At 43.9% G+C, this 19,438-nt stretch overlaps 1 protein-coding gene across 1 annotated transcript; it reads right to left on the reverse strand.

The window, feature by feature from the left end:
* Positions 1-2,833: 2,833 nt before the first annotated feature.
* Positions 2,834-6,350, reverse strand: LOC140204979 (histone H2A). Its single transcript, XM_072272021.1, has 2 exons — positions 5,953-6,350; positions 2,834-3,211 (listed from the first exon to the last, which is right to left on the reverse strand). Exon 1 carries the CDS (start codon positions 6,344-6,346, stop codon positions 5,957-5,959), a length of 390 nt encoding a protein of 129 aa, XP_072128122.1. The 5' UTR covers positions 6,347-6,350; the 3' UTR covers positions 2,834-3,211; positions 5,953-5,956.
* Positions 6,351-19,438: the final 13,088 nt, after the last annotated feature.

The raw sequence follows: 19,438 nt of genomic DNA on the forward strand, positions 1-19,438 counted from the left end.
TATAGAAGACCGGCAGTTGCCCATGCTGCAAGTCTCCCCTCTCCACGACACCGATGTTGTCCAAGGGAAGGGCAAGGGCCGATACAGCTTGGCACCGGTGTCGTCACAGGAGTTGCCAGGATGAGGTTGAAGGCAACATCGGACTGCCTTAGGGACTCCGGCTCCGGATTTGTCCTCAGGGTTTACTCCCAAAGCCTTTCCCATGAGTGTGTATGGCCGCAAGGCAGCGGAGGTTTGTAATCAGAGTTTTCCCTCTCTTATTTGGACTGCCTTCCCAGGCTGACGAGCTCCATCTACCTGAAGCACTGGTTTTAAGGTGCCAGGACCCGCCTTCGCCCCTTCTCCTGTCAGTAGAAACAGTTCCGCCGGGCTTAGAGGCTAAGCCTCACGAGAAGGCCAGGAGTTGGACTTGGTTGTCAGAGGCTATATGAGGCGCATGCCGTGAGGAGCACTTTTAGGTAGTGGGAGCTTGTCCCCACTACCACTCCTCGGCTTGATAGGCACATGCAAGTTTTGTACTTTCAAAATTTCATTTTTGAAGGCCTCCCAATTCTCTCACTTACCAAGTACACCTTTGCCAGACAACAGCCTGTCCCAGTCCACACTTGCCAGATCAATTCTGGTACCATGAAAGTTGGTCTTTATCCAATTTATCATCTCAACACATGGGCCAAGCCTATCCTTTTCCATATTTACTTTGAAACTAATGGAATTATGATCACTAGGTATGTAGTGTTCCCCTACACAAACTTGTGTCACTTGCCCTGTCTCATTCCCTAATAGTAGATAAAGTATTGCACGTTCTCTCATTAGGACTTCTACATACTAGTACAGGAGTTGGGAGATTGTTGCCGTTGTACACCGTGCTGGTGAGGGTGCACCAAGAGTATTGATGAGGATTAATAATGAGTCCTAGCCGGCTGGAGGTATGGTGGCATCAGCGTCAAGTTCAGAGCGAAGGCTCCCGAGCCAGCTCCCCCGGCACGCTTTCCATCCGCGCTAGGTTAAGCGTCGAGTTCAGAGCGAAGGCTCCCGAGCCAGCTCCCCTGGCACGCTTTCCATCCGCGCTAGGTTAAGCGTCGAGTTCAGAGCGAAGGCTCCCGAGCCAGCTCCCCTGGCACGCTTTCCATCCGCGCTAGGTTAAGCGTCGAGTTCAGAGCGAAGGCTCCCGAGCCAGCTCCCCTGGCACGCTTTCCATCCGCGCTAGGTTAAGCGTCGAGTTCAGAGCGAAGGCTCCCGAGCCAGCTCCCCGGCACGCTTTCCATCCGCGCTAGGTTAAGCGTCGAGTTCAGAGCGAAGGCTCCCGAGCCAGCTCCCCTGGCACGCTTTCCATCCGCGCTAGGTTAAGCGTCGAGTTCAGAGCGAAGGCACCCGAGCCAGCTCCCCCGGCACGCTTTCCATCCGCGCTAGGTTAAGCGTCGAGTTCAGAGCGAAGGCTCCCGAGCCAGCTCCCCGGCACGCTTTCCATCCGCGCTAGGTTAAGCGTCGAGCTAGCAACTCGACCTCATAAAAAAGAAATTGCCTGCTACAGAAACATCAACAGGAAAAAGTTGATAGCCTATGCTCTCTCGTGAGTTTAAAGGCAATTTCTCTCTTCTTTCTCTCATAATGAGCCCTGATGGAGGGTTTCAACGCAAAAAGTCAGCTGTTTATTTCTCTCCATAGACGCTGCCTGACCTACTGAGTTTCTCCAGCATTTTCAATGTGTTACTCTGAATTTCCAGCATAGGCAGAATCTCGTGTCCAAGATTATTCTGTGCAGTCACCGTATCATAGGAAGATTTAAGAGAATGTTCCTTGGACCAGGACATAACAACATAAGAAAAGGAGCTGGAGTAGGCCATTTGGCCCATCAGGCATGCTCCGCCATTCAATAAGAACATGGCTGATCTGGCTATGGACTCATCTCCACCTACCTGCCTTTTCCCCATAACTCTTAGTCTCCTACTATGCAAAAATCTATCCAACGTTGTCTTAAATATATTAACTGACATAGCCTCCACTGCTTCATTGGGCAGCAAATTTCACAGATTCACCACCCTTTGGGAAAAGCAGTTCCTCTTCTTCTCCATCCTAAATCTACTCCCCCGAATCTTGAGGCCATGTCCCCTAGTTCTAGTCTCATGTATCAGTGGAAACAACTTTCCTGCCTCTATCTTATCTATCCCTTTCATCATTTTATATGTTTCTATAAGATCTTCCCCTCATTCTTCTGAATTCCAGCGAGTACAGTCCCAGGCAACTCAATCTCTCCTCATAGTCTAATCCCCTGATCTCTGGAATCAACGTGGTGAACTTCCTCTGCACCGCCTCCAAAGCCAGTATATCCCTCTACAAGTAAGGAGAACAGAACTGCCCGCAGTACTCCAGGTGCGGCCTCACCAGTACCCTGTACAGTTGCAGCATAACCTTCCTGCTCTTAAGTTCAATCCCTCTAGCAAGGAAGGCCAACATTCCATTTGCCTTTTTGATAGCCTGCTGCACCTGCAAACCAACCTAGAGGACTTGAGTTATAGGGAGAGATGGGCAGGTGAGGTCTTTATTCCTTGGAGGATAGGAGACAAAGGGGATTCTGTCTGCTTCAAGGATGTCTGCAGAGAGTAAGAACTTCAGTATAAATTCTCGATATTAAATGGAACGATTGAACCATTGAATGAGTTGGACTGATAGTAAATCAGCTATGATTGATTGGAGGAGCAGATTCAATGTATCATGTTCTCGTATCTTATGGTCTTTTTTTTATGTGAATGTGCTCTAGAATATCATTGTCACAAATTAAATCTCTGACCACAGTGCCTTTCTCTTCAGGAAATATGGATGGGAATTATATATTTCAGTCCACACCCTCTGGTCCCAAAGAGAGGTCGACACTTTTGTCCCTAATACAGGTCTGTATGCTCACAGCACAATGTGGAGAGCTCTGTGTCCTTGTGTTGAAAGACTTGGTGTTGTAAAGATCTTTATCCTTGTAGTGGATTGCTGACTCTTTCTGTACAGTGTAGTGTGGCATGTTTTCATTGACTTCTTTCCATTGTTGTTTCATGTGGCATTCACACTTCTAATTGAAGTCAGGCCAGGGAGGAGCAGATGTGAGCCTGTCTGTTTGGGAGTTGGGGTTGGAGTGATCTTCATCTGGCATCTTGTCGAGAGTACTTGAAGCACACAAACCTCCACACGACGTCAACGTGTTGATCCAGGTCATGCAGGATTCCTGTTGATACAAATGTTCAAAGATGCATTTGTTATCGAAGTATACAGCTCTGATGTTCTTCTTCTCTGGGTAGCCATGAAACCAAGGCAGCACGGTCATTAACCCCCAAATCCTCCCCACCACACAAAAAAAATGAACAAAATCAGAACAGGCACATCAACCCATAAATCCCCCTCCCCACACAAAAAAAACTAACAAAACAGAACAGACACATTAACTCCCAAATCCCTCTCTCCACATGAAAGAATGAAAAAGATCAGGCGAAAAAACACAAAATATAAAAATCTATAAGATTGAGAAAAAGTCTATAGTCAAAGTCCATATCCAAAACGCAGAAACCTGGGCAACAGTCTCTGGCAGTGTGGCAGGCTCTCCCCTCTCCAACACAGAGCAATCAAAAGACAGTCAGCTGGCACTCACCCTCCACAACTTCAAAGAACGGGCAAGAAAGTGGCAAATGAAATACAATATTTTAAAATGCATGGTCTTGCACTTTGGTAGTAGAAGTAAATGTGCAGACTATTTTCTGAATAGGGAGAAAACCCATAACTTTGAGATGCAGAGGGACCTCGGAGTCCTTGTGTAGAACACCCTAAAGGTTAACTGCAGGTTGAGTCGGTGGTGAGGAAGGCAAATGCAATGTTAGCAACCATTTCAAGGGGTCTAGAATACAAGAGCACGGATGTGATGCTGAGGCTTTATAAGGCACTTGTGAGGCCTCACCTTGAGTATTGTGAACAGTTTTGGGCTCCTCATCTAAGAAAAGATGTGCTGTTATTGGAGAGGGTTAAGAGGAGATTCGCAAGAATGATTCTGGGAATGAAAGGGTTATCATACGAGCAATGTTTGCTAGCTCTGGGTCTGTATTCACTGGGATTTAGGATTTGAGGTAGATCGCATTGAAACGTTTCGAATGTTGAAAGGCCTAGACAGAGTAAATGTGGAAAGGATGTTTCCCGTGCTGGGGGTGTCAAGAACAAATGGGCACTGTCTCAGGATAGAGGGGCATCCATTTAAAACAGAGATGCGGAGAAGTTTCTTCAGCCAGAGGTGAGTCTGTGGAAATTGTTACCACAGGCAGCTGTGGAGGCCAGTTTACTGGGTGTATTTAAGACAGAGATTGATAGATTCTCAATTGGAAATGGCATCAAAGCTTATGGGGGAGAAAGGCAGGGAGTAGCACGAAGGAGGGGAGAAAAGGATCAGGCATGATTGAACGGCAGAGCAGACACAATAGACCAAATAGCCCAATTCTGCTCTTATGGTCTTACAGTTTCATATTCAAATACCCTGAGCTGTACGAGGAAAGAACACATGACAATTTTTGAGGTAATTTTTGTTTACAGTTGTTTGTCACTTTGTAAAAGTCAAGTGTGTCCCACCAGCACAGTTCTGTGGATGTGCAGGTATGTGTGTGACTGGAATAAAAGCATAGAAGAGTACAGCACAAGAACAGGCCATTCAGCCCATAATGTTATGCCAAACCAGCTCAAAAGCAAATCTAAAAACACCCAAGTACTAATCCCTACTACCTATTTAATCTCTCCATTCATGTGCCCGTCCAAATGTCTCTTAAAAGCCTCTGATGTATTTGTCTCTTCCACAATACCAGGCAGTGCATGCCAGGCATCCCCAACTCTCTGAGTAAATAACTTACCTTTCACATCACCTTTGAAACTACAATGTGTGCCCTCTGGGAGGAGACATTTCAACCCTGGAAATAGATACTCTCTGTCTGCTCTATCTATGCACCTCATAATCTTGAAAACCTCTGTCAGATCTCCCTCGACCTCCAGCGCTCCAAAGAAAACAACCCAAGTTCATGCAGCCTCCCAAAATCCTGTCATGTTCTATGATTCAGTATTTGTACCGATCCGTGATTAAAATGAAAATTGAATTCACAGTTACTCTTATATCGGAGAACTAGCTTAAGGCGATTCTGCAGGCCGTGTTCTATGAATTATGTTTGTTTTTTTTAATTTTTTTGCGCAATTTGTCCTCTTTTGCACATTGGTTGTTCATCGGTCTCTCGTTTTTTTTGCGAATTAGATTGTGTTTGTTTCGTGGGTTTCTGCAAGAACAATTTCATGATTGAATATAATGTACATACTTTGGTAATTTTACCTTGAACAGTACATTGCTCGCATGAAAACGTTCAGGGTTGCACGTGGTAACACGGATGTACTCTGATAATAAATTTTACTTTGAGCATTAAAGGTAATTCACAGTCTATATTATAAGTGGATCAGGAGGTACTATTCACAAAAAAAGTTTCGTACTGTTCTATAAAATTATTTTCCTCTTGGAGACGTTAGAAATTTCACAATTTTAGTGGTCTGGCAGTTAGTCTTGGCGCTTCCCCTGTTGCTTGTTCATTGGTGAAAAAGGACTCTCTCTGATCGGGCATTTCCGCTGAGAATTAGTAAATCCCCTAGAAGATTAGGCAATTTACCGCCAATCAAGCGCCATTCAGGAAGTGGAGGCAACTGCAGAAAAAAAAAGGTTAATTTTCGATAAAAGAGGGGACTGGGACGGAGACCGGGTTTAGAGAGAGCGTTCTATGTGCAGATAAATGTTGTAACTTTCAGTGGAGGAAAAGCGCTTTAGACAGAGTTTAATACGCTACGAGTGACGCGCAGATCGAAAACACCCGAAGGCACCCCAGTCTTTATCAGCCCTTTCCGTAGACAATATGGGTGGCTCTGAAAAGAGCCTTTGGGTTTTTTAAACTGACGATTCACCTATTTATTTCCCCTTGGGGTTGGCGGGTCCGCCGCTCTTTTTGGGCAAAAGCACGGCCTGGATATTGGGCAGCACCCCGCCCTGAGCGATGGTCACTCCTCCCAGCAGCTTGTTGAGCTCCTCGTCGTTGCGGACGGCCAGCTGCAGGTGTCTGGGGATGATGCGCGTCTTCTTGTTGTCTCGGGCCGCGTTGCCGGCCAACTCGAGAATTTCAGCCGTCAGATACTCGAGCACAGCAGCCAGATAGACCGGGGCTCCGGCACCCACCCGCTCAGCATAATTACCCTTTCTCAGGAGTCTATGAACTCGGCCCACCGGGAACTGCAGTCCGGCCCGGGACGAGCGAGACTTGGGCTTGCTCTTAGCCTTACCACCTTTTCCTCGTCCACTCATTTTCACACAACCCTGAACAGAGAATGAGAAAACTGTTCCGCATTCGGCCCCTTTATAGCTTTCGGGAGGATTGCGGAAGGACACTTACGATTGGTGGTGCAGCAAGCTCTCCAATTGGTGATTTGGAGAAACCCAATCAGCGAGCTGTCCAATTCTCCAATCATCAGACGGCAGCGGGAGAAGCGCGGAAAATAACTGTCACTATCCAGAAGGACCTGAAATTTGAAAAGCCCGCCAAGGAAAAAGTAAAATTAAACTATTGTCCTAAAAAAAACAATTAGCAATATGTATGTGAGCATAGACTGCCCACATGGCTAGTTATTTCCTGTCCGCACGGAATGTGAATTAATTCTATCATGACTGTCTCTGGGAAGGTGTCATTCTTTGTAAAATCACATCGCATCATGGAACGGTATCTTCACAAACTGTGGTGAAAGCACAGAAACAACAATATGAGAGTTCATTTGTTCTCGATTCAGAGCACTTCGGAAACAGTATAGTGGAGTAATTGAGAGGCATTACTTCATCTCTCGAACATATACAACAGCAAGCTCACAAAAATCCTGTTCAATTTCATTCTTTGTCAATGGAAATAAGTGTTTTAAGATGGAGTCAAACTAACGGGGAAGGGGAAGTTCCGTGTTAGTGCAATATGCAGGAACACTAAAATTTCAGCAGGCAAGGGGACAGCTAATTGTCATTAACATAATTCTGATAAATATTATCTCCTAAAACAGAGATATTAAAGCAGTTACAGAAAAGTATTGTGGAAATATTGACAAATCTTTCTTGGAAACTTTAGGTGACTTTTAATAGAGCCATTGGTGTTTCAGTTTGTTTTGTCAGCATCCTGTGGAAATGCACTTGGAGCTGATGTACTTGGTCACTGCCTTGTCCCTTCAATCACCGTCTGCCTGGCAAGCTCCACGAGCAGCAGCAGGCACATAACAGTCTGGATCTCCCAGGAAGTGACAGTGAACTGCTTCTTGTAATGGTCTGGTTTGGAAGCCCCGCCACCAATGCGCTTGAAAATCTCTGTCACAAAGGGGTTCATGATGATGGCAATCACCTTGGAGGAGATGGCAATGTCTCCAAAGCCCAAACAACCTTCCTAAAATGGTGGGACCAGAACTGTATGTAATACTCCAGATGTGGCCTAACTACACCTGGAGTATTATAAGTCGGGAGTTTTATAAGCCTACAACATAACTTCCTGATGTTTGCACTCATTGCCTCGACTAAAAAGGGCAAGCATGCCATATGCCTTCTTAACCACCTTGTCAACCTGTTCAACCACTTTCAGGGGACTATGAACTTAGACTCCCAAGATCTGTCTACTTATGAATACCATTAAGGGTCTTGCTCTTAACAGTGTGCTGTCTGTTTACATTTGATCTACCAAGGTGAAACACCTCACATTTTGCTGGGTTACACTCCATCTGCCATTTCTCTACCCTATCTGCAACTGATCTGTATCACGTTGTATTCCCTGCCAGTCTTCTATGCTATCCACAACACCACCAATCTTCACATCATCTGCAAACTCACTATCCCAACCATCTACATTTTCAGAGCAACACACACACACACACACACACACACACACACAAAATGCTGGAGGAACACGCAGGGCAGGCAGCATCTATGGAGGGGAAGAAACAGTCAGCATTTTGGGCTGAGAAACTTCTTCAGGATAGGGAAGACACCAGAATAAAAAGGTGTGGTGGGGAGGGGAAGGAGGACTAGTTAAAAGGTGATAGGTGAAACCAGATGGGTAGGTAAGGTAAAAGGCTGCAGAAGGAATCTGATAGGAGAGGAAATGGATCATGTGAGAAAGGGAAGGGTCGCAGCGGGAGGTGATGTAGGTGGAGAGAAGAGAAACGAAGCCAGAGTAGGGGACAGAAAGAGAGGACAGGGAGAAGGAAAACATTTTTTTAAACTGGAAATCGATGTTCATGCCATTAGGTTGTAGGCTACCCAGGCAGAATATGAGGTGTTGCTTGAGGGTGGCCTCGTCATGACACAATTGTTGGTCATGCAATGATATGTCAGAGTGGGAATGGGGATAGGAATCAAAATGTTTGGCCACCAGGAAATTATGCTTTTGGCAGGTGGAGCAGAGGTACTAGCCAAAGTCATCTCCCAATCTATGACAGGACTCACCAACTTAGAGGAAAATGCATTAGGAGCACTGAACGCAATAGATGATCCCAGCAGATTGTTTTGTTGTATTGCCTCACCTGGAAGGATTATTTGGGGGTGAGGGAGGAGGTACATGGGCAGTTGCAGCATTTCTGTCACTTACAGAGGTATGTACCAGGAGGGAGATTAGTTGGAAGGGACGAATGTTCAAGGGAGATCGAGAAAGGGGAAGGAGGTGTCAGAAATGGATTGAATGAATTTAAAGGCAGATCTCCCATGTCTGTGCCCATAGCTATTGCTTGAGTCTGGAGAAAAAGGGAGGATTCAAAGAAATTGTTGAGGGTGAGAACCGGCTCTGCCAGAGAGAGGAGGGTGGTGGTGGAGGGAAACTGTTTTTTATTTTGTTGCGGAAGAAGCGCAGAATTCTAAGGCCTTCTTGATAGAGGATAGAAGTATATAGGGACCGGACATCCATAGTGAAAATGGGGCAGTCAAGGCCAGGAAAATTGAAAGTTATTGAGAGTTCAGAATCAGGTTTATTACCACTGGCATGTGTCATGAAATTTGTTAACTTAGCAGCAGCAGTTCAATGCAATGCATAACATAGAAGAAGAAAAAATAAATAACAGTATATGTATATTGAATAGATTAAAAATCATGCATAAATAGAAACAATATATATATATATTTAAAAAGTGAGGTAGTGTTCATGGGTTCAATATCCATTTAGGAATCATGTGGCAGAGGGGAAGAAGCTGTTCCTGAAAATCGCTGAGTGTGTGCCTTCAAGCTTCTGTACCACCTACCTGATGGTAACAATGAGAAAAGGGCATTCCCTGGGTGCTGGGGGTCCTTAATGATGGACACTGCCTTTCTGAGACCCTGCTCCTTAAAGATATCCTGGGTACTACAGAGACTAGTACCCAAGATGGAGCCAACTAAATTTACGACCCTCTTCAGCTTCTTTTGGTCCTGTGCAGTAGCCCCCCCACTCCCATATCAGACAGTGATGCAGCCTGTCAGAATACTCTCTACAGTACATATATAGAAGTCTTTGAGTATCTTTCTTGACATGTTGTTTCTTCAAACTCCTAATGAAGTATAGTCCCTGTCTTGCCTTCTTTATAACTGCATCGATATGTTAGGTTAGGTTAGGTTCTCAGAGATCTTGACACCCAAAAACTTGAAACTGCTCACTCTCTCCACTTCTGATTGCTCTATGAGGATTGGTATGTGTTCCTTCATCTTACCCTTCCTGAAGTCCATAATCAGATCTTTCATCTTACTAACGTTGAGTGGAAGGTTGTTGCTGTGATACCACTCCACTCCACTATCTGGTATATCTCACTCCTGTATGCCCTCTTGTCTCCATCTGAGATTCTACCAACAATGGTTGTATCATCAGCAAATTTATAGATGGTATTTCAGCTATGCCTAACCACACAGTCATGGGTATATTGAGAGTAGAGCAGTGGGCTAAGCACACACCCCTGAGGTGCACCAGTGTTGATCATCAGCCAGGAGGATATGTTATCACCAATCCGCACAGATTGTGGTCTTCTGGTTAGGAAGCCGAGGATCCAATTGCAGAGGGAGGTACAGAGGCCCAGGTTCTGTAACTTCTCAATCAGGATTGTGGTAATGATGGTGTTAAATGCTGAGCTATCGTCGATGAACAGCATCCTGACATAGGTGTTTGTGTTGTCCAGGTGGCCTAAAGCCATGTGACGAGCCATTGAGATTGTGTCTGCTGCTGACCTATTGTAGCAATAGGCAAATTGCAGTGGGTCCATGTCCTTGTTGAGTAAATTGAGGGCACGTGAAGAGTCACAACTGTAGGCGGGAAGGTACTGAGGCAAAGGGTACAGAATGGAGTCAATATCTTGTAAATATATTGTTTTATTTAAGCATTCTTAATTCATGTAAAAAGTGTATGAATGGCATACGTCATTATGCCACCACATCACATGTGAGTGTCTCACAAAAGAAACCAGATAGATACATATCTCCCAACTTCTAGGATTTTCTTTTGATTAGTTTTTGGAGTTACAAAACATAATGGAGGTAACGAAGAAGTTTTAAAATTAACCCAAGATGACAACCTACCTGTTAAAGAGCAGCACTTTTTTTTCTTCACAAGAGGACAAAAATACTTGAGTTTAAAAAAGTGCAGCACGAGTTGCTTTGAAAGGGGAGAGAGACAGTTGAGAAAAAAATTGCAGAGACTGGAAAAATTTATGGTTTCATAAAAGTGAATACCAGATGGTAATAATCATAAATTTTAAAATTGGCAGAAATGGCTGGCTGCATTGGAAAGTTTAATGCATTCCATTCCACAACAGGTAATTGATTTTGTATACTGAATGAATTGGGCAGTACTTTGAAGCAAATGAAATAGCCAATACAAAGTGAGTTCTAGTTCTGCTGAGTGATACAGATGGAAAGGCATAAAGTTTGCTTAGAAGTTTAACTGCTCCAACCAAACCAGCCAAAATGAGCTTTACTGATATTGTAAACATAATGCAGGCACACTTAGAACCAAAACCATTGTTGCTTGCTAAATGTTTTAAGTTTCATAAGTGGAATCAAAAGGAAGGGAAGCCCATTTTAGCTTACAGGACTGAATTTTAAAAATTGTCCAAGCATTGTCAGTTGAGTGGTGGGCTTAATGATGCACTGAAAGATCATTTCATTTGTGGAATTTTACAAGAAAGCATTCAAAAATGGCTCCTAATTGAGGCACAATTCACATTTAAGAGAACAGTTGAAATCACTGTAGCAATGAAAACAGCAGACAGAGATGCCTGTGAGTTGCAGTCAAGAATGAAAGTGAGTGTGAACAAAATTGCAACATCTAAACAGAAACCTGCCTGGCTGAACAATCTGTTACTGTTGTGGCAGGGGCTCACATACACCAGTTAACTGCGGGTTTAAAGGCAAAGCTTCCAGAAAATGCTAGAAGTAGAGAACATACAATGAACAGGTCAGGCAGACAAAAATAAATGGACTACACAGGTAGAGAGAAAGATTAAAAAGTCAAGAGGCAGTTTGAAATAGAGCAATAATCTGCATGCTGTGATGAAATATCTGATAATGATGACATAGGACAGTGTAGCCGTAAGATTTACAATGTGAAAAATAACAAGAGCAGAAGGGAATGAAAAACTCAAGGATATAGGTTTCAAGAGAGAGGGGAAAGATTTAAATGAGACCTCCAGGGCAATTTACTGACACAGTGTGCAGCGGGTACATGGAACAAGTTGTCAGAGGCAATGGATAAGGCAGACACGATAACAACATTTACAAGATATTTGAAAAAGAGCATAGAGGGATATTTGGCAAATGGAACTTGCTTAGATGGGCATTTTGGTCAGCACAGATGAGTTGAGCCAAAGGGATTATTTACCCAATGCCTCTGTCTCTAGTTGCTAAGCCAGTGTTGGATCCTGTGGGTTTAACAACCTTCCATGTGGAACCTTGTCAAAGGTTTTATTAAAGTCTATGTAAACCACATCATCCACACTGCTCTCATCAGTGTATTCAGCTACCCCTTCAAAAATAGACCTAAATTATATTAGTCTCTCCATAACCACAATGTAGTGACTATCCCTCATCAATCACTGGCTTTCCAGGTGCAGGTTATTCCTGTCTCTTGGAATATTTTGTCAGTCTTCTCCTTGCAACAGATATTAGACTAATTGGCCTTTCATTAAATGAGTTATTTCCATTGTCCTACTTGAATAAATTTGCTGTCTTCCCGTTATCTGACACCTCACCTGTAACCAGTGAAGGTCTCCTGTCTTCTCTCCTACAGCAGGCTAGGATAAGCTCATCAAAAATGGAGGGCTACATGGGAGAGAAGGGCTAGACCGATGTTAGGGCAGGTTAAAAGGTCAGCACAACTTGATGGGCAATAAGGCTTGTACTATGGTGTAATGTTCTATGTGCTAAGTTCACTCTGATCCCTGCTAAGCTCAAATTTCATCTCCTTACATGTAGGCCAGTTAGTCCATCTTCAGTGGTTGGGAAGATGTTGGAATCCATTATTAAAGTTGAGGTTTCAGGGTACTTGGAAGCAGATGATAAAATTGGCCAAAGTCGGCTTGACCTCCTTATCGAGAAGTCTTACCTGTTGGAAATTTTTGTGAAAGTAACAGGCAGGATAGACGATGAAGAGTCAGAGAATATTGTTTACTTGGATTTTCAAAAGGCCTTTGTCGAGGCGCCACACATGATACTGCTTAACAAGATAAGAGCCCATGATATTACAGGAAAGGTACTAGCATGGATAATAGGTTAGCTGACTGGCAGGAGGTAAAGAATGGGAATAAAGGGGGCCTTTTTTTGGCTTAGCTAGTGGTGTCCACAGGGGGTCACTTCCTTTCAACTTGTACATCAATGAGCTGGATGATGGAATTGGTGACTTTGTGGCCAGGTTTGCAGAAAATACAAAGATAGGTGGAGGAGTAGGTAATGTTGAGGAAACAGGGAGTCTGCAGAATGTCTTAGACAGATTAGGAAAATGGGCAAAGAAAGTCTGGTGGAATACTGTGTAGAAAAGTGTATGATCATGAACTTTAGTAGAAGGAATAAAGGCATAGACTATTTTCTGAATGGAAAAAAAATTCAGATATCAGAGGTGCAAAGGGAGTTCTCAGGCAGGATTCCCTACAGATTGACTTGCAGATTGAGTCAGTGGTAAGGCAGGCAAATGCAATGTTAGCATTTTGAGAAGACTGGAATAGAAAAGCAAAGATGCTAAAAGAATAGAATAGAATAGAATATCTTTATTGTCATTGTTGTGGAGCAATGAAACACAGTTTAGCAGCTCAACGTTTTGCAGCATGACAAAGAATATATACATAAAATAAACTCTAAAACCTCAGGAGTGCAGTCCAAAATTAATAATATATGGATGGGGGGGGCGGGGTAGGACTATTGTACACCTGCCATTCCTGGAAGTGTGATGCATTTAGCTGCCGCCGTCTTAGGAGGGGGGCAGCTAAATGCTAAGATACTAAGGCTTTATAAGGCATTGGTCACATCACACTGTGAACAGTTGTGGGCCCATTTTCTAAGAAAAGATGTGCTGGCGTTGAAGAGTGTCCACTGGAGGTTCATGAGAATGATTCTAGGAATGAAAGTGTTAATGTATGAGGAGGGTTTGATGGCTCTGGGCCTGTTCTCGCTGATGTTTAGAAAAATGAGGAGGCATCTCATTGAAACCTATTGAATATTGAAAGGCCTGCATAGTGCGGACATGGAGAGGATTTTTCCTGTAGTCGGGGAGTCTGGAACCAGAGGACACAGTCTCAGAATACAAGGATGTCTCCTTAGAACAGAAATGAGGGCACAGCCTCAAAATACAAGGACATCCTTTTGGAATAGAGACAAGGGGGAATTTCTTTATCAGAAAGTGGTGAATCTCTGGAATTCATTTGTACAGATGGCTTTGGAAGCCAAATCAATGAGGATATTTGAAGGAGAGGTTGATTGCTTCCTGATTAGTAAGGGCGTCAAATGTTATGGGGAGATGCACTCAAACTACGGTTCTGCACAGCAGCATGCTTCCGTTCTTGGAGCTTGCAGACCGGCTGCGTTTCGATATGTCCAGGTTCAGCCTGGTTGGGGACCTTCAGGGCTTTGCACAGCCCTGTGGAGATGAACTCTCACTGGTGTCGTGAACTGAAGCATAGCAGGAGCCAGAAAATCGAAGAGAATCAGAGCAGCTGTCAGAGGGCTCTGCACTCGGTAATTAATTGACCACTCTGTCTCTTGATGGTGAGGGAGAGTTTGCTGCCAATTCTCGAGTTGAAGAACTCGAAATATAAAGCAATACTTCAGACAGACTACGACATTGAAATAGCAACTGTTGTCTCCTCTCTTGCTGTGGAAGGAGTGATTTCCATCCCTCCCTTGTTCATCAGAGAGGGTGCCTGTGGGATGTCGAAATGTTGAAGTGAACACATAGTTTTTGATGAACTGTACACCATTGTCTCTCCTTGGGGGCTTTGCCATTGCTTCCATTGTGTGTGGAGGGGATTTATGCTAGAATAAGTGTGTGTTTTAAGCTAGAATGAGTGGTGGGATGGTTCTTGATGCTGCTTGTGCGTGGCAGTGGGGACAGTGGCTTTGGTGTTCTTATGTTTTTTCTGTCATTCATTCTTTGGGAATTAGAGGATGTCTGCAGTGAGTAAGAATTTCAGGTTGTACATAGTATACATTGGCTGATATTAAATGGAACCATTGAGTGAGGGTTGGAGGGACAGTAAATCAGCCATGATTGATTGGCAGAGCATATTCATTGGGCTAAATAACCTAATCATGCCCCTATCTTCTAAGCTCACAAATGAAATCTCTGACCACAGTGCCTTTCTCTTCAGAAAATACAGATGAGAACAATACATTTCAGTCCACATCCCCTGATCCCAAAAACTGGCTGACACTTTGGTCCCTAATACTGGGTGTTTACAGGTCTGTGTGCTCACTGCAGTGTGAAGAGTTTTATGGGTCTATGTCCTTGTGTTGAAGAACTTGCTGTTGTTACATTCTTTATCCTTGTAGTGCACAACTGACTGTCTCTGCACAGTGTAGTGTGGAATGGTTTCATTGATTCCTGTCAATTGTTGTTTTGTATGGCACTTCTAATTGAAGTGTGGCCCGGGAAGGGCAGATGTGAGTCTATCCATTCAGGAGCAGGGTTGGATCGATCTTCATCTGGCATCTCATCCAAAGCCATTCCAAGATGGTGGCCCCGAGTTGTCATCACCTGATAGAGTCCATGAAACACGCAGGCCTCCACACAACATCAACGTGTTGATCCAGGTCATGCAGGATTCCTGTCAGTACAAATGTTCAAAGATGCATTTATCATCAAGGTATCCAACTCTGAAATTCTTCTTCTCTAGGTAGCATGAAACCACAAGGAAAAGAAAGGCAGCACGATCACCAACCCCCAAGCTCCCCCTTCCCAAACAAAACAATGAACAAAAACAGAACAGGTACATCAACACCCAAATCCCTTCTCTGCACACACAAAAAAGAAAAAGATCAGGTGAAGAACACAGGATATAAAAAACTATAAGACGGGAAAAATCTACAGTCCAAGTCCACATCCAAAACGCAGAAAACCTGGGCAACACTCTCTGGCAGAGTGACAGGCTCTCCCCTCTCTGATTCAGAGTAATCAAAAGCCAGGCAGCCAACACTCACTCTTCACAATCACAAAGAATGGGCAAGAAAGTGGCAAATGAAATACATTTTGAAATGCATGGTCATTCACTTTGGTAGTAGAAATAAATGTGCAGACTATTTTCTAAATGGGGAAGAAACCCAAAACTCTGAGATCTAAAGCGACTTGGGAGTCCTCATGCAGAACACCCTAAAGGTTAACTTACCAGTTGAGTCTGTGGTGAGGAAGGCAAATGCAGTGTTAGCATTCACTTCAAGAGGTCTAGCATACAAGAGTAGGATGTGCTTCTGCAGCCTTATAAGGCACTGATGAAGCTGCACCTTGAGTATTGTAAACAGTTTTGAGCTTCTCATCTAAGAAAAGATGTGCTGGCATTGGAGAGGGTTCAGAGGATGTTCACAAGGATAATTCTGGGAATGAAAGGGTTATCATACAAGGAATGTTCGATAGCTCTGGGTCTGTGTTCACTGAAATTTGGAAAGATTTGGTGGGGATCTCATTGAAACCTTTCAAAGGTTGAAAGGCCTAGACAGTGTAGATGTGGAAAGAGATTTGTCCATGGTTTGGAGTCTAGGAGAAGAGGGCACAGCCTTAGGACAGAGAGGTGTCCACTTAAAACAGAGATGTGGAGAAATTTCTTCAGCTAGAGGGTGATGAATTTGTGGAACTTATTACCATAGGCAGCTATAGAGCAGATCATTGGGTGTATTTAAAACAGATATTGATAGGTTCTTGATTGGAAATGGCATCAAAGGTTAGGGGAGAATGCCAAGGAGTGGTGCTAAGGAGGGGAGAAAAGGATCAGCCGTGATTGAATGGCATAGCAGACTTGATGGGCCAAATGACCTAATTCTGCTCCTGTCTCTTATGGTCTAATATACAAATACCCTGAGCTGAACCAGGAAAGAACACGTGACAATTTTTTTAAAAAGTAATATTTGTTTACAGTTGTTTGTCACTTTGTAAAGCACGGTTCTGTGGGTGTGCAGGTGATTGTGTGACTGAAACAAAATCATAGAACAGTACAGCACAGGAATCGGCCATTCGGCCCACAACGTTGTGCCAAAAGCATATCAAAAAACTAATCCTTTTACCTGCACAAAGTCCATATCCCTCTATCGTCCTTACATCCATGTGCCTATCCAAACACCTCTTAAAGGCCTCTAATGTACAAACGTTTTTGTCTCTACCACCATACCAGGCAGCACATGCCAGGCATCCCCAATTCTCTGAGTAAATAACTTACCCCTCATATCCTCTTTGAACCTACCCCCTCTCACCTTCAATGTGTGCCCTCTGGTATTAGACATTTCAACCCTGGGAAACAGATACTCTCTGTCTGCTCTATCTGTGCCTCTCATAATCTTGAAAATACTCCATCAGATCTCCTTCAACCCGCAGCGCTGCAAAGAAAACAACCCAAGTTTATCCAGCCTCCTGTGATAGTACATTCCCTCTGAACCAGGCAGCATCCTGGTAAACCTCTTCTGCACCCTCTCCAAAACCTCAACTTCCTTCTTATATGGTGGTGACCAGAACAGTATGCAATACTCCAGATGTGGTCCTAACTAGAGGTTTATAAAGTTGCAACATAACTTCTTGCCTCCAGCTCGAATAAGCCCCTTCAACCATTACTCTGTCTTCTATGGGCAAGTCAGTTCTGAATCCAAACAGCCAATTCACTGTGGATCTCATGCATCTTAATCTTCCAGATTAGCCTCCCTTCAGAGATTTAGTCAAACGCCTTCCTAAAATCCATGTACACAACATCCACTGTTCTACCAACATTAATCTCTCTCGTCACCTTGTTATAAAACTCATTCAAATTGGTAAGGCAGGATCTGACATGCTCAAAGCCATGCTGGCTCTCCCTAATTAGGCCATGGGTTTCTAAATGGTCATATAACCCATCACTAAGAATTTTCTCCAGCAATTTTCCTGCAACTGATATGAGACTCACCAGTCTATAGGTCCCAGGATTTTCAATTGTTCCCTTCTTAAAGGAAGGTAGAACATTAGCCACTTACCAATCCCCTGGGACCTTGCCTGTGCTTAGAGAAGATGTGAAGACAAATCCTGAAAATACTGGAAATAATCACCAGATGTAGCATGTTCTGTGAGTGTTTCAGCTTTTTCAATTTTTGTTTTAGATTTCCAGTATTTATTTTTTTGATGTTCAGATTTCTACGACTGGTTGTCGTTGCAGTACAGTGTTCATGAAGTTTATCGGACAGAGTTACAGTGTAATACTGGGATTGTCCAGATCTGGGCCATCTGTGTTGTGTTTTCTTAAATCTCTGTCCTTATATTAGAGAGTGGCTTGTTAGAAACATAGAAAACCTATAGCACAATATAGACCTTTCGGCCCACAAAGCTGTGTTGAACATGTCCCTACCTTAGAAATTACCCAGGGTTACCCATAGCCCTCTATTTTTCTGAGCTCCATGTACCTGTTCAGGAGTCTGTTAAAAGACCCTGTCATATCTGCCTCCACCACTGTCGCCGGCAGCCCATTCCATGCATTCTCTGCATAAAAAATTTACCCCTGACATCTCCTCTGTACCTACTTCCAAGCATCTTAAAACTGTGCCCTCTTGTTCTGACCATTTCAGTCGTGGGAAAAAGCCTCTGACTATCCACGCGACCCATGCCTCTCATCATCTTATACACTTCTATCAGGTCATCTCTCATCCTCCGTCACTCCCAAGGAAAAAAGGCCGAGTTCACTCAACCTATTCTCATAAGGCATGCTCCCCAATCCAGGCAACATCCTTGTAAATCTCCTCTGCACCCATTCTATGGTTCCCACATCCTTCCTGTAGTGAGGTGACCAGAACTGAGCACAGTACTCCAAGTGGGGTCTGACCAGGGTCCTATAAAGCTGCAGCATTACCTCTTGGCTCCTAAACTCAATCCTACGATTGATGAAGTCCAATGCACGGTATGATTTCTTAACCACAGAGTCAACCTACGCAGCAGCTTTTAGTGTCCTATGTTCTCGGACCCCAAGACCCCTCTGATCCTCCACACTGCCAAGAGTCTTACCATTAGTACTATATTCGGCCATCATTTTTGACCTACCAAAATGAACCACCTCACACTTATCTGGGTTGAATTCTATCTGCCACTGCTCAGCCCATTTTTGAGTCCTATCAATGTCCTGCTGTAACCTCTGACAGCCCTCCACACTATCCACAACACCCCCAACCTTTGTGTCATCAGCAAATTTTCTAACCATCCCTCCAGTTCCTCAGCCAGGTCATTTATAAAAATCACAAAGCGTAGGGGTCCCAGAACAGATCCCTGAGGCACATCACTGGTCACTGACCTTCATGCAGAATATGACCCGTCTACAACCACTCTTTGCCTTCTGTGTGCAAGCCAGGTCTGGATCAACAAAGCAATGTCCCCTTGGATCCCATGCCTCCTTACTTTCTCAATAAGCCTTGCATGGGGTACCTTGTCAAATGCCTTGCTAAAATCCATATACACTACATCTACTGCTCTACCTTCATCAACGTGTTTGGTCACATCCTCAAAAAATTTAATCAGGCTCTTAAGGGACAACTTGCCTTTCACAAAGCCATGCTGACTATTCCTAATCATATTATGCCTCTCCAAATGTTGATAAATCCTACCTCTCAGGATCTTCTCCATCAACTTACCAACCACTGAAGTAAGACTCACTGGTCTATAATTTCCTGGGCTACCTCTACTCCCATTCTTGAATAAGGGAACAACATCTGGAAGCCTCCAAT

This window comes from Mobula birostris, chromosome 11 (genome assembly GCF_030028105.1).
Source record: "Mobula birostris isolate sMobBir1 chromosome 11, sMobBir1.hap1, whole genome shotgun sequence".
Lineage (NCBI taxonomy): Eukaryota > Metazoa > Chordata > Chondrichthyes > Myliobatiformes > Myliobatidae > Mobula > Mobula birostris.

Excerpts from the sequence above, each read along its gene's own strand:
- LOC140204979 (XM_072272021.1), bottom strand. The coding sequence starts at position 6,346 with ATGAGTGGACGAGGAAAAGGTGGTAAGGCTAAGAGCAAGCCCAAGTCT.